Below are 16523 nucleotides of genomic sequence, written 5' to 3' on the forward strand. Positions count from 1 at the left end.
AGATGCTATCCTGTGGGATTTTGTTTTCACATGACAATACCCGACCATGGCAAATTAGACAGTAAATTATTGTCTAATTGAAAATCCTTGTTGGAAAATCTTCAATCAATATAATTCTATCTTAGCTCCCAGTGATTATTAGTTTTTTTTTTCACCTTAAGCAGCTTGCATCACAAAGGTTTGACGATAATGATGAACTGAATAATAATGAAAACTGGCATTACAGCATGCCAGTCTCTGGCATTACAGCATGCCAGTCTCTGGCAGGGGAATCTCTTGAAGAAGAATGCATTGAAGTTGAAGGCAGCTAAGTAGAAAAGTAATATATAAATGTAGTTTTAATGTGTAAGCAATAAATTTTATACATAATTTTCAGTTTTGTTTTTATTTCAAAATGAGTCTAACTTTAAAAACAAACCTTGTATTTTCCAGTATATGAACTATGATAATATTAGAAATCAATAGTAATCAATTTAAATCCCTTACACTAGAAATATACTTAATAAAAAACAACAGTGAAAATATGATTAATAAACAAGGAAATTTAAGCATGATGACTGGCTTGGGCAAATAAACTTAATTTAAATTAAGTATACATACATACATGTATACTTAATTGAAATTTATGATTCAAACTACAAGTATATCCAAATATGGTACCCAAAAAATTTGTTTTTTTATCTATAAGCAGACTAATAATAGTAGAATAGTTGAAATTAATTCAATGACACAGAGTCTACGTACTTCTTCTAGTTTTTTATTTATTTATTTTTTTAATAATAAAATCTACATTCTGAAGAAGCAAAGATGTCTGTGAAAGCACTAAATTGATGTAATATAACAAACAAAACAGTCAGTTTAGAATTAATTTTAATAAAACAGAATCTTAAATGAATGTCATTATTACATATATCACCATTGATGACAGCTAGGACATAATAATTTATCTCTCCAATGTCTTCTGCCACTACATACTCAATTATACATAAGAGAAATAATTTAAATACAAAACTAAGTTTATAACTGATTATAGAAATACAACTCTTAGAATGAATACCTAAAAAAATAGTATTCAGTACACTATTATATACCATATAGTGTTAGCAGAATTATGTTAAAAGGTATAATTTTGTGGTAAATTATACAATTCTGGTTTATAAGAAATAAATAAAAATATTTTAACATTATATGAGGCAAACAAAAAAAAAATATAATAATTTGCTTATCTGCTCTAACAAAAAAAAAATGACTAATTAAAAACTGCAGTTTTCATAACCTCATCTAATAAGACAAAACACCAGTATGAAATTATGTTGTTCATTTATTTATGAACATTCATAATATTCAATTTAAATAAATAAATTAATTAAACACGACATAGCATTACCTTGGTATGAGAGTCCATAAACATCTTTGTAAAGTTATCAGTAACTCTCTTCAGATCAGAAGGCTGCAGTAAGTTCCCTGCTTGTAAATAACTCTGAAGCCCAACCAGCCCTTCTTTACGATCACTCCAGTGAGTACTTTCACAATTTGCAATTATTTCATTAATATCCTGCATACAGTAATAAATAATTAGTTACAGATAAAATAAAATACCAATTATATATGATTATAAAACAGCTGTCATGTATTCCATACCTTGCTAAACAGACATTTTAAATAATAAACGATTATTTGATTCATGGGTGAAATTTAAATAAATTAACCTAACTAGTAAATCAGAAACTTAACTAACCAGGCAAATTTTTTTTTGTGCTGATCAGAATAATAATCAGTTATTTCTTTATCAAAATACTTCTCATTATAATTATTGCTGGTTCTTGAAGCATCTAAAATGAATCTTTAAAAGGATTGCACAAAGTCTACTACCAGATTTCTCTTTCCTTTCTTAAACTGAAGAAAATTTGTCTACTTGAATTTTAGTTACGAAAAAAGATGACTGGCTGTCATGGTGACATCTTGTAAAGCAGTATGGCTGAATGCCAATCACTGCAAAAGATTGATTAAGATATCATAAAACATTATGTTGACAGGCATTTTTTTTCACTCTCAAACTGTTTGTTCCTAATCTTTGGGAAACCAAAAACTCAATTTCAAAACTTCATTTCATTTATCTGCTTGTGAATTAAATCCATAGGATCCACTAAGGTCACCTTAGCATATGATGTATTTCACTAGTTATTTAGCTATTTTTTTTATCATCAATAACATTTTTAAACAATGGAAATAAGGTCTTAATATAGAATCAAAACTTACTATCACTTGCCTCTTACTATCAACATTTCTTTTAAAAAAAAAGCTGTAACCAACAAACATCTACCCAGCTATTTGAAACATAGCTTTCCTCTGGTCCTATATTAAGAATTGCAGAAATACTAATATTCTATTAATTTTTGAATCAGAACAGGGAGCTAATATAAATATAATAATTTAATAATCAGTCTATTTCTCCAAATTATTTTGTTTTCTGCCAGCAGTTTCGTTTTTCTGATCCTTTGGACTCTCCAAAGAAAGATGTCCTAGAAGATTGGATGAAATTAGTCAATGGCAAGAAAAACAATTTGCTTAAGAATTTATTATTTATACAGTACATAAAGAGAAAACATTACCGACAGTTTGCTACAATTTCAGTTAATAATTTTAAGTTCAGTATATGAATATGAGAATAAAATATTTGGGTTGTTAGACAGGATCCCAACCGATTTTTAAGATTCGTATTTCCTGACTTTTACTGACCAATTTAGTAAAAATTTCCTGACTCATAATATGATGCTATTGCCATTTACTCCGCAAAACATATAGATAATTTATTTTTTTGCAGCCTCCACCAAACTCATGCCTTTTTTATTATTTATTATTACGTTCATTTTTAATGTTTTACAATATTCATCTAAAATTAGGCTATTTTTTGTTTGAAGAAATTATGTTGCAAAGTAAAAAAAAAAAAAACAAAACAATATTTAATAAGGTTTTTGCATAAAAATGATCACGGTAAATAAAAGTAACACAGACAAAAAAATAAAAACTCTCTAAAAGAAATAAAATTAACTAAAGCAATTTCTAAAAATAATTGGCTTGCACCTAAGATTGCTAAAAATTTTATAAGAATTAACCTACATTATTTTGCAAAGTAAACAAAAAACAATATTTAGTAACTTGGTTTGGATAAAAATGCTATGAAACATAGATTTCAATTTAACAAAGAATATATGTATGATCACAACTTAAAGGAAAACTAAAATCACTGTGACTAAAAGTAATACACATGAGAAAAATAGATGAGAACACTTTTTTTTTTACAGAGAACAAACTTTACTTGAAAAATAGTTTGTCATTATTATTCTAATGTATTTGCAGAATGTCACTACAGTATGGTGCAAGGCAAAAACATTTTTGTATAGTGCAAGAAGACATAAGAGCATTTATTTAGTAGCTCCAAGCTGGAATTTTGACACTATACAACTATCAGGAAACATAATTTTCAAAGTTGCACCAATATCTTCACATGAACTTAAGGAAAACTTATTTTGTACAACATCGAGAACCCACACAATTTTCACCTTAGAAACAACATCTTCAAAACAAAAAGAAATAATTGTGTTGTCATTTTGCGTAAATGAAGTTGAGGATTCAAATGTATCATTTGATGTTGAAATGCTATTACTCAGAGCAGAAGATCTATGCAAAGAACACACAGATGTATCACACAACCACTGTTCTCACAACTGTCGATCAAAGTTTTAGTTTGCCGAGTTGAAGTAACACTGGGAGATAAAAGGTTTTCAGAGAAGAAATTCCTTATCTTAATTATTTCATTATGCTGCTTTCCTTTACTGTGTAGTCACTGCTTTTTGGCTCATACTGCCCAGTCAAAGTATTGTTTTACAATATACATTTCTATCTCTTCTCAACTGACTGAATTCTGGGTGTAAGTTTATATTTAACCACTGGTGATTAAAAACAGTCTTTTCAGATGTCATTTAAAAGCAATTAATTACCTAATATACAAAAAAAATAAAAAATTCATGGTGGTTCAACAGAAATTCCAAGAAAACAGTTAATAACCTTTAAATTTTTCAATGGTAACTTTTTGTTAAAATTTCACCAGTGAAAAAATTAACTGCAATTTGGAATATTCATCCTTTAATATAAAAATATAATTAAGGAATGTAAATAAGAACAGGACATGTTAATGGCTGTTTGATACACATAGTTGCAATGTGCTGGGCGATGAAGGGATCCCAGCATTCCCAGCATCAGGAAGTGATGCTGGGAAAGCATATCAAATATATTTTGGCATTACATAAAAAATACTTTATTAACATAATCTTAATTTGGTAACAAAAATTCAATTCTCTGAAATTTTTTACAATTTTTTCTGACTTTTCCTGACTAAGTTTATATTTTCTGACATTTCCTGACTTTTACTGCTTGTGGGAATCATGTTACATAGAAAAAAAATACCAAAAATAAACGTTACATGCAGTCAAATAAAAAAAGTACCACAATAACTGAACAGTTAAGTATGTAAAACATGATATTCAGACCGACTCCATTACTCACACTCAACCTGCTTGTGAGATCATGATTTGTTGCATGTCCATTAAAAAGAAGGTGAAGGGAGTTTCTCAGGTTTAGTACAAAAGAAATTTAACTAACATTAGAAACATTTTAAAATAGTAAAATTTTATCAACTGCTGCTATTTAATACTAGAACTAAAACTACAATTATTTTGTCTACAACGAGAATGTTTTTAAAGACTAGCAGAATTATTATATAACTTTATTGTATATATTTTACAACTGCTCTTGTTGCTAGAGAGAGAGCTTATATATTTTTAAAAAGTAAATATCTCTGTTTAGACGCTATCATAGCAGAAGCACATCTGTGAAGTTAGACCAAGAAAAACAAATGTGACAACAGTTGTGAACTATCATCGATCAATGATTGATGCTGTCTGAACAACAAAAAGTGTAATATAACCTGGGATTTTAGCACTTCAAAGCTGTATCAGGAGTATATAGTTATTTTAAAATGGTACTGACTGCTATGATCATTCACAGATAAGAAATGGTGAACTGAGAATAAAGTGAAACAGCTATCAATTTAGTTTAACTTTGGTTATATGTAGACCATGAATTGAATGAAATGAATATACAACTTATGATAAAATAACTGCCATGGTGAAACAAAGGTCAGTTACTTGATAGTACGAGGGTAAATAAAAAAGTAAAGGGAAATTTTGATTTCCCTCCCAATCACATGTATGGCAGTAATGATTGTTCTACTATAACTCATAACCTCTATCAGCTGTTCGTTGAAAGTACTGTTTCATTGTTAGCTATTTGTGATTGCGTTTAAAAGTGAGTGCTGTTTAAAATGAGTGCTCCTTTGTCTGATTACACAAAAGAAGAAATGCGAGCAGTAATAAATTTCCTCAGTTCAAAAGGAGTGAAACCAGCAGAGATTATTTGTTGAATGCAGCAGCAATATGGAGAGAGTTGTCTGAGTGGAAGCAAAAGCTACAAATGAATTGATCGATTTAAAAATGGTAGGATTTTTCTCTATGATGAACAGCAGCAAGGTAGGCCTTCCACTTCAAAGAATAATGACAATATTGAAATGTTTAAACAAATGACACTCTGTAATCAACGCATTACAGTTGATGACATTATAAGTGAGTTGAACATAAGCCATGGCTCAGCATTTTCAATCATCCATGATTCTTTAAACTTTCAAAAAGTCTGCGCTCGCTGGGTTCGACGTCAATTGACCAGCATTCACAGCGCATGCAGAAGAGAATCGTTTGAAAATTTCCCAAAAGCTTTTGAACCGTTATGAAGATGAAGGAGACTCATTTCTTAAGTGAATAATAACCATTAACGAGGCATGGGTTCATCATTTTGAACCCAAGAGTAAGCAACAAATTTTAGTATGGAAACATCCTTCATCTCACACAGCAAAAAAGTTCAACTAATTCAGATGTCTATAGGAAAGGTGATGATGATATTCTGGGATATGGAAGGTTTACCTCACACCTAAAGGTCAATCAGTATATAGTGACAACTACTGTGAGCTACTGTGTTTACTGAAGCAAAAAATCAAATCCAAAAGACGTGGTAAACTTTCCAATCCAAAGCCGTGATTTTGCTTCAGGATAATGCTTGACCTCATATGACCAAATAACCAGTCCTTTGCCTTCAAGATCTTGGTTTTGAGCTGCTGGACCACCCTCCATACAGTCCAGAGCTGGTTCCAAGTGATTTTCATCTTTTTGACCCTAAAAGAAGAGTTGCAAGGGATCATTATCGATCTGATGAAGAGGCCATAGAATTACTGAAAACTTTTCTGCACACCAGACCAAAAACTTTCTTTCAGGAAGGTGCATAGACATAGAAGGGGATTATGTTGAAAAATAATGCACGTATCATTTATATAAATACAAACAAATATATTGATTTCTATCATTTCACTTTATTTTACAACTTGCCCTCATAATAATGCTATTGATAATATTGTTTTACAGCGATCAGTCATCTCAGTTAAACTAAGATAATCAGAACTGTTTAAACTTATTAACACAATTTTGTGAGTCGAATAATTTTAGATGAATTTATCAAATATCTATATAAGCTGGAAAGGAAAGAAAACACTCAGCAACTGCTTAATTCTCCATTTTAACATTAAAAACATTTACTTAAAAAAAAAATTTAATTATAAAGAAAACAAAAAAACAGCTTTTATTAATAAGAATATTTAGGTATTCACATGTAACAGTTCTCATGATTCCAGATTTCAACCAAGGAAATAAAGCATGCCAAAAGGTATACCATGGAAGTTCTACCAGTGTTTTTTCATAAAGCATTAAATCCATACTTACAAAATATTTGTTAAGTCTGTATTAAACGAAAATTAATAAGTTGGTAATAGTGTGATCATTATTTTATGAATACAATTTACCACAATTACATTTATTTTTTTATTATGCAATAACGGAATTATTTCAATCACAAGAATATAAATTTAAGTCTAAAATTATATTATTTTACTGAAATTAATCTTTTTAGGATTCATATTATTCCTCTGCATTATTAAATTATATTTAAATTCTTTTAAATAAACCACCTAATACAGAATATTGAGATAAAGAGATATCATACCTTAATTTTTTATGAAAGTTCTTTCATGGGATCCTGCATTTTCAGTCTGATTGAAGTAATTCCAAAATTACATAATAAAAATATTAAAATAATGAGAATTGTATATTAATTTACATCAGTGCTGCTATCTGTTACAGTTTTATACTATATTAAGACATCTCCTTCAAACACTGTCTGATGGTTATCAAATTGAAATTTTGTTTGTAGTTATAAATGTAATTTTTAGTATTATTAGATGTTCATTGTTTATTACCGGGTTGTATATAATGACAATATCATCAACATATTTTATTTCTGATATTAACACAAATTTAGAAATATTGGAAATTAAAAAAGATGACAAAATTAAATATATTAGAAAAATATTACATATATAAATACAAAGTTTTAATTTGATAAACCATCAAACAGTGTTAGGAGATGTTCCTATAAAAACTGCAATAAATAGAGCACTTGCGTAAATTAATACACAATTACCATTATTTTAGTATTTTTATTTTTTTATTATACAATAATGGAATTATTTCAATCACGACCGAGGATAAAGGATCTCGTGAAAGTACTTTCATGAAAAATTAAGGTAAGATATGTCTTATCTCAATACTTTGTACTAGGTAGTTTATTTAATAGAATACATATAAAAACATATCACACAATCACTTAACAAGTGGTTGTTTATATGCAGGCTTCTAAACCATAATTTATAATTGTAGTAAGTCCCTCAATCACGAGAATTTACTAATGTGAGTAGGCTTACTAAAAAACAATGAACACTTTGTTATACTGAGCAAATATGATCGGTACATTGAGTCTTGTAATAAGTTTACTACTTTTTTATCTAAAAGTAAATAAAGAGTTTAAAAAAATTTAAATCATAAGCAAAGAAATGTAAGTAATATGTAATAAGTAAACAAATGTAATTATGTATAAGTAAAAAGATTTTGGGAATAAAAATAAGAAAACTTGATAACAGAATGAATAACATAAAAATATAGGAGTAGTAAATTAATAAATAGAAAATAATTACTTTTATTATACTTTACAACATGAAAATAAAAAAGTAATATTTTAGAAGATGAAATTGAAAGTGTAGTCCAATCCTGCTCAAGGAAACTTTATTTGTCCTCTTCAGTGAATGGAGTGTAAAAATCATTAAAAACATTTCTGGGTTCAGATGGTGATGCAATATACTGACATCTTTGTAAAATATGAATTCCCAGACATTCCAAGCAGTTAAAATATCACACACACATGCAAATGGGATGCATGCCATCTTTTCATGTGCCACTTCATTTCAGAACATTCATGGTCAATTAATTTGGTCTTATTATTCACGGTTAATTAATTTGGTCAAGGACATATAAACTATGAGGGGACAAATATCAAAAGATAAAGCCAAAATTTTACTTAAATTAAAAAACTACCAGATTATAGACAGGAGTGGTGAAATGTGTTTAATTGGTTCGGTGAAAAACAGTAATTTTGTGGTATAAACAGAATAATGATGTTAAATAAAATAAATAAAAAGTTGTACTTACTATTATAATGTCAAAGTAAAAGTTTAATTAGTAAAATAAAACCAAAATAATTAAATACTTCAATTTCCTGGTCACAGTACAACTATTTTAATCTTGGAATATTAATTACAATGTAACTTACTTTGGCAGTGGGTTCCCAAACATCCCTGTAAAGCCTCTGCTGCGATCCACTCCATGAATATGACTGTACGTTTTCAATTATCACACATGTTATTATAACACAAAAAAAGGTGAAAATTAGTGCTCACAAATAAAAAAAAAACATAACACCACTATGATATACACACACATATACGAATAAATATAGTGAAAACTTCAAAGATATCGCAGGAGTAAATAACATAACTGGATTAAATAACATACACTAAAAAAATCCACGTACAATTCACATTGGTTATCAGTCATGTTATTCATGATAAAATATGATAATATATTTAGAAGTAAAATTTTACTTTTAAATAAACTTTTCATATCTTAACAGTATTTTTCCCTACTATAGTTCTTTCATCAGATATTAATCAGTTCCAGAACTGTTGACAACTTCATTAAGTTATCAAATGATGAATATTTTGGTGGTGAACTATGTATGATTGCTTAATATGACGTTTAAATCAATTTATTTTAATAATTTTCACATTTTTCTAGTATGCTGAATAAATGAGTTTTTCAAGTAAAGTGTAATATTCATATACCTTTGGTATATGAATATTACAGTTTATTATTATTGGTATATTCATATACCAAAGGTATATGAATATTACCTTTTAATATGAACCTTTTATAGAGTTTTCTTAACTTCTTTTAATTTGATTTGAAGTTGCAGAAGGTGAATAGCTTTTTAAATATGGCACTTGTTTGTATTGTTTATCAATTACAAATAAAAAATTAGAGACTATAAATAAATATATTTCTGTGGATAGAATATATATATATTCAACTATGGAAAAGAAAAGTAGTGCAACAATGAACTGAAATGTAGTAGCGCTACAGCAATTACTAAACCAAATAAGGATATACTGACACTAATTTACATTATCTCACTTGCTGACGGTTATGATTTGGTCATAACTTCTAACCTACCCAAAAACGATTTTATAATATTTCCTCTCTATCATGAGCAACATTGACCAGCAACTGAATCATATTTACTTAATTTTTATTTAAGATAAAAATGGTAAAAACTGTCAATTAAACTTAAAAGCATTTTACTAAAAGGTATAAAAAATTAATATTTTCAGTAAGGATGATTCCTTTGTTCTAATACTCCACTTTGTTGTAATAATAATAATTATTATTGAAGAATTAATACACAACTTGAAAGAATAATCAGATAATATATGTAAAATACCATTAAAGAAATAAGAGTGTTTTATTGGGTATAAATAAACTTGTACATCTAATTTATAATTACAGAATTCAAATACTCAAGTGCTATTTGATTAAACAATATATGTAGTTGAGTATACGGATAAATATTTCAGAATGATAAATCTTAAAAATTATGTATAAAAGTTTAACCCAATCAGTTTTATATTCACTGATTGCCTTTAAAACATTAAACATTTTTAAAGGTAACCAACTTTTATACCTGTAATTAATCTATTTACTTTCTAAAAACTTTTCAAATACTATTTGAAAAATTGTTTAAAACTAACTGAACACACTAAACTTTTGCGCATATTTTTATGAAAATATGGATTTCCAAAATACAGGGTGGGGAACAGAAACTTCCTTTTTTGAAGGTAAACAAAAAACATAATTTGAAGTTTTAAATCATGTAGTTTTAAACAAAATATCTTTAACAGTATCCACTGTTCTCTATGCATTGATGTAACTGATTTCTGAAGTTCCCCTCTACATGTTCCAAGTCCACTGGAATTTGGGCTACTTCATTTATATTTCAGCAGAAGCAGGTTTGTGGAATGATGTTTAAAAACATTTGCTTTGAGGTATCCTCATAAAAAAATCACAGGGCATTAGAGGGGGCAAGTGAGCCGCCCACAGGATGTCACCTTGAATTGAGATGATCCATCTGGGGAACATTGCCCTCAAAACTGTCATTAAACCTCAGGCTGTTTTGGCCGTGGAACTAGCCTGTTGAAACTAGACATTTTTTAGATGCATTTTTCAAGAGCTCATTAAAAAAGTCCACATAATGCTACGAATTGTCAGTAACTGCTTGATTCTTTCTCAAAAAATAAGGTTCAATAACTCCAACTATCATACTGTCACGCATCACTGTAAAGTGGCCTCTCATGAAGCTCTCTAGTGTTATTACCATTCCAATAGTACACATTTTGCTTGTTGACACATCTGGATAGGTGAAAACGTGCCTCATCCCTAAAGAAAACAAGTGCTTCAAGGGGTAAAGTATCTAATAAAGTTTCACATGCTGTTATTCAATTCTGAAAATCACATAGTAACAATTCTTGCACAATAAACATCTTGTAGGGATGGAAATGACGATGTTTGTGAAGAATTCAACGCATTGAACAATTGGATATTCCTAGGGTGACTGCATGTTTGTGAGCAGAACATCTTGGAGATCTCAAAATAGACTTGAACTGCCTCCACATTTCCTGGAGTCATAACAGTGTATTGTCATCCTGAGAATTTTTTCTCCATACTCCTAGTTCTCCTCGCCACACACAAAACAATCAATTTCCAATCAGGAATTGGACCTCTGGACTGAATTCTGAAGTGAATATGGAACATATACTGACTGCCACATAGTAACAGTTGTTTGAAAAACAGGCTTTGATCACAAATGCATGCTGCTCCCTAGTCCACCTCATGTTTTCTATTGAGGGATACTAGATAAAATCTTCTCTAACTACTGTGTTTCCAGGCCGATTCCCACTTTTCTATGAACTCCCCTCCCTTCACAATGCACTTTAAAAAAGGAAGTTTCTGCTGCACCCCACCCTGTATTTATCCTTAGACACAACTGCACTTAATACTTAATTGAATAGCACAACTGTAAACCATAACTTATACTAACAGTAAAATTGACGAAATATGTTTTAAATAACAAAAAATAATGAAATCTTATAAAAAACATCTTCATTATGTATTCATTTGCTTATTAATTTTAACAGATAATTAATAAAACTCTTAAGAATATCTTTAAAATATTTCACTATATTTAAATACAACAAATTAAAAAAATCTATGTTAAATCATCTGTTGGTATTAAAAAGTAACATGCTATGTTATAGACAAAATCAACTCATTATATGTTTTATTTAACCTAATTGAAAGTACTGAATGGTTAATAAAATTAGTCATTAAAATAAAACTCACAAATAAAATAATAAACAAAAAAATTAAATATTATGTTAAGGCTACACACAGATATAGATAAAAAAAAAACATATTAAACAAAAGTTACAGTACTATTTTAATGTCCAAATGCAATAAAGCATCGGCATTGATAACAGAAGTAAAAAGGAGATATGTTAAGATTTAACCAGAATTATGGACAACAATTTTTTACACTACTTATCAAATATCATGACCCTAGACTTACTAACCCTGTATTTTGTTGAGTTTCCCAGTTAGGAGATTAATAAATTCCCAAATAACATGTACCAAAAGGGGTTCAAAATAAACTAAATCATAAAACAGTCAAGCCAACACTCACCTAACTAGAGGTAATGGGTATCAAGGAAGGAATTCTATTTAAAGAAAAGCAATGCATAATGTTCAACCTGAAAAACCAAACATTACATACTAAATTCTACAAATTCTTTTCATAAAACAAGATCAGCCTGAAGAGTTTAGTGAGTCTACCTTCACTTAAATAAATGACTTCCATTTCAATAGTTTAGAAAGAGTGTGGATATAAAACTGGAGTGCTAAACTAAACTAATTAAAATCCCACATAGTACATTTTTACATAAAGTAAAAGAAAATTTTTTTATTTTTTTATTTCTGAAACACAAATCATAACTTTAAAGACGTCCTAAAAAAATATGGAAAAGGTTTTACGTACTTTTAGCATCGTATTTTACAGTTATAAAAAACAAAATGTATGACTGGTAATGCTTATCAAACTCCAGTACACTTGCTTGTTTTCAAATGTTATGATGATTAAAACTGAGAAAAATCCATTCCATTAAGACTTTATAGAAATAAAAATCCCACACTATCGTAATATTGGTTACTAGTTTGATGAAAGGGTAGAAAACTACCCTTATTTGTTATAAAAAATAAATAAATGGCCATAAATTAATTAACAAGAATAGTAGTAAAGGTTAAAAAAATGTATAGTAGACAAAAGTCTAGTAGTTGACCGGCTAAAGTAACAAAAATATGCCTTTCATATGCCTTTAAAGGTCATTTGACTAGGGAAAAAATACATGGAGGTCCAGAACATAAATAAAGATTTAATAATTACTCATAGAAGGAATGATATCACAGTTATAAGTACTGAACACTAAAGTTAACTACCAATTTAAAGATTCTTAAGAAAATAGTTACAATGCTTCAAAGTCCCCTTCTGATATTCAGAAGAAGGAAAATGAGAAAAATCCAACTGTAGCACTGATGTGGAATTAGATATTAAAAGTTCAGTAACAAATTTCTGCCAAAAGTACGAAGTTAAAAGAACTTCAAGTTAAGTTTTATTATGAACATTTTACATGCTTTAGAAGATGACTTAATATAGAAAAGTGATATTCTAAACAATAATGACATGAATAGTGAAGAAAAAGGTGGTGATATTGAAGACACAGCTAAATAATGTTAAGGAAATAAAATATTCAGTGTTTTATAATGTATTTATCAACTCTTTTAAAACCTTTCCTATTATTGTGTTTTTAAGTCATACATGTTATTAGCAGCAAAAATAAAAATGCTGATAGGTTTCAATGTATATTGTAATTTTTTTAGTTTTTGTTATTTACTGACAATAATCTTTAAAATAATGTTTTTTAGGTTAAGTGTTTCACACTTTCTATTTTTATTTTTACAAAAAAAAAACAGTGATCTAAAATTAAAGGTTAGCTTAGAATCAGGGTAATCTTAAGTTTGGTAAAATATGGTATATCTTAAAGAAGTCTTTTTAAGACAAGGAAGAAAGTGTCCACTTTTTTGCAGCAATAAAAATCTGAGAAACAGTTTGAATCCCTCTTCACTTTTTGTAAGAAATTATCTTTTAATATTGCATTAATGATTCAGTTTTAGAAAGTTAAACTTACAGAAAATTATATTTAGAATTAATTTGGTCTCATGATGCAATATTTATGAGGTCCAATAGAAGGTGCTGGTGGTAGTATGGCGCATAGTGTGTGATGCCTAGGCAAAACTGAGAACAAACGCTACTACCTGACTATCCATAGTCTAACAGTTGGTACTACCTCAAGCTTTGTGACCCTCAAAGATGACATGATTTTTCTTGCTACTACTACAAGATGAAAAAAGCATGTTATAAGGTTAGATTCATAATTTAATATACAACTGCACAACTGGGTCAGGTTTTACAGGCACACTTGCTTAAAAAAAATTATACAGGCTAAATGGGAGCAAAAAACCCAAAATGCTAATAGAATTAACTATGGAAGCAAGTTCATTTAGTATAACAGTGTACAGCAGAACTAAGTAAACAATATCAGACAAAAAGTAGTCACATACATCGGATGGTCGTCGGAAAGAATCAAAGGATCGTTCAGAACAAACACTTGATGTTTCACTATCATCACTGTGATCTTCAAAAGGACGACACGATGACTTACGAGATGAAATGCGTGTCACACTTCCCTCCAAATTATCTGAAGGTTCCAAATTCTAAGGAAAAACACATACAATTTTCAAATACAGTAAATAACCAAATAATTTAATTCATTAAGTAAAGAGACTTTAATTTAAAAAATTACCTGGATACAAGCTATGATGCATCTACGTCATAACATCAAGCTATTTCATTAAAACATCAGTTCAAATTAATATCTATGGAAACACAACTTTTATCGCCTTATCAATAATGGCACATCCTCTATGAAAATGGCATTTTAAAGAAGACAGTTTACAAATACAGAGTTTTCATTTAAAAGGAGATACTGGTTCAGCAATATTATTTAAAGGGGTTAAATAACAATGTCAGTTTAAAAAAAATACTGGCTACATGAACCATGATAGATATATTTTTTCCAAAGAAAAAACAAATACTTTGTTAAGTTTAAAATATGGCAACCAGAAATGCTCCTGGCTTAATGATTATATATAAAATATAGTTTTGAAAGGCCTGCTTAACCATTTTAACAAATTCTAGCTTACAAGCTCTACAAACAAAATATTTAGAATATTAAACTTGAAACAACTCAGTACAATTAAGATGCACATTTTTACAGTTTTGAGCTACATGTTTAATCACATTTATAGAGAATGTGCTTTGCTTATCTGAAAAATAAAGTAAACTATAGAACTAACAAGAGATTATGGTAAAAAAGTTGAAATAAAATATGTATAATGTGTAACATTCATTTTACATATACTCGAGAAAAAAAGATGTACTTGACACATTACACCATTCAAAATAGTAATATCAATACTTAAAAATGTATACATGAATATTATGCATTATTATGCATGTATATTGTATTATAAATGTATATATATATATATTAGTCACACAAAATTAAATTGAACAAAAACAATATCCACATATATTTAATTACATCATTGTTTTATATAAAATAAAGCAAGCAAATAGTGAAAATATTTATTTTCAATAAGGCTGGCAAATATCTGTATCAATACTATTAAATAAATTAAGTAGTGAAATAACTTCCTTTTCCTTGTTTCACTGTATCGAATGTACATTTCATTACTTTTAATGTACATTATCAATCCTTTGAAATGAAAGTATAGATGATATTCAAATTCTAAAAATATGTCATTCACTGAGTCAATCACAATGATTGGTTATATGGATAAATAATAAACACCATTACTCTCAACAAAAGCAATTCTTACTATTTTAGTTTGTGTCTTAGATATTTCACATGATTCATATCGATAAAAATAATGGGGCAGATTGTGTAAAGCAATCAGTTTAATGCACTCCTTTCTATGGCAAACAATGCAATATAATATACTGCATTGTATACATGTATATCAGTGAATATTATACATTGACTTCATATTAAGATGTAAGTTTTCTTCATTTAGTTTGTCATTTTAAAATATAAAATTGATTATATTTAGTAAAAAACAAACTTCTAATCTTAAACTCAAACAGAATATTAATAGCAGAAAAAGTAAAATGATGTCTCTGAGAAATACAAAAAAGAAATGACAAAGGTTTATGAGTAACACATGTACATAAAGTTTAGGGATGGAAATTTTGAATGTAAAACTAACAGCCGATTGATTATGGGAATCTGAAAATATTGATAAATGATAAGCTGGATAAAGCAATCCAGCTTATCATAATTGCAATCATAAAATTACAGTAAAAATACTTTTTATACAATCTGGCATTAATGCTGCACATTCACCATTACTTTGCATTTTCAACTGAATAATTTTTGGAAAAACTAATACACAGTAACAATAAACTTTTATGGGAGTATCGCAAATACTATTAGGATGCAACACAAATATATAACAACCAGTAAAATTCCATCATGTACACATTAAACAACATACCAGAGCTTCAGCTAATGCAGATTCAGCTTCTAAAGACTGCTGTAAGATTTTTTGCGCCATAACAGGTCTTGACTGAGTTGGCTGAATAGGTGGTCGATCAATGATACTTCGTGCCCTATGAAAGAAAATTAAACACCCAATAATTTGCTGTTTTGATTTTTATAACAAATA

General features: G+C 28.6%; 1 protein-coding gene across 4 annotated transcripts in view; it reads right to left on the bottom strand.

Annotated features, from left to right (window-relative positions):
- chb (CLIP-associating protein) overlaps positions 1 to 16523 on the bottom strand; it is a 246653-nt gene that overhangs the window by 62750 nt on the left and 167380 nt on the right. For 3 of the 4 annotated variants that reach the window (XM_075362879.1, XM_075362877.1, XM_075362880.1), the window contains 4 exons: positions 16353 to 16467; positions 14337 to 14489; positions 8824 to 8886; positions 1388 to 1555 (listed from right to left, as the gene is read on the bottom strand). In XM_075362879.1, the coding sequence (XP_075218994.1) occupies positions 1388 to 1555; positions 8824 to 8886; positions 14337 to 14489; positions 16353 to 16467 (499 nt within the window). The remainder of the gene's footprint in view (positions 1 to 1387; positions 1556 to 8823; positions 8887 to 14336; positions 14490 to 16352; positions 16468 to 16523) is intronic. The other variant, XM_075362878.1, reaches the window with a different exon arrangement.

This window comes from Lycorma delicatula, chromosome 4, assembly GCF_047948215.1.
Source record: "Lycorma delicatula isolate Av1 chromosome 4, ASM4794821v1, whole genome shotgun sequence".
NCBI classification, from domain to species: Eukaryota; Metazoa; Arthropoda; class Insecta; order Hemiptera; family Fulgoridae; genus Lycorma; species Lycorma delicatula.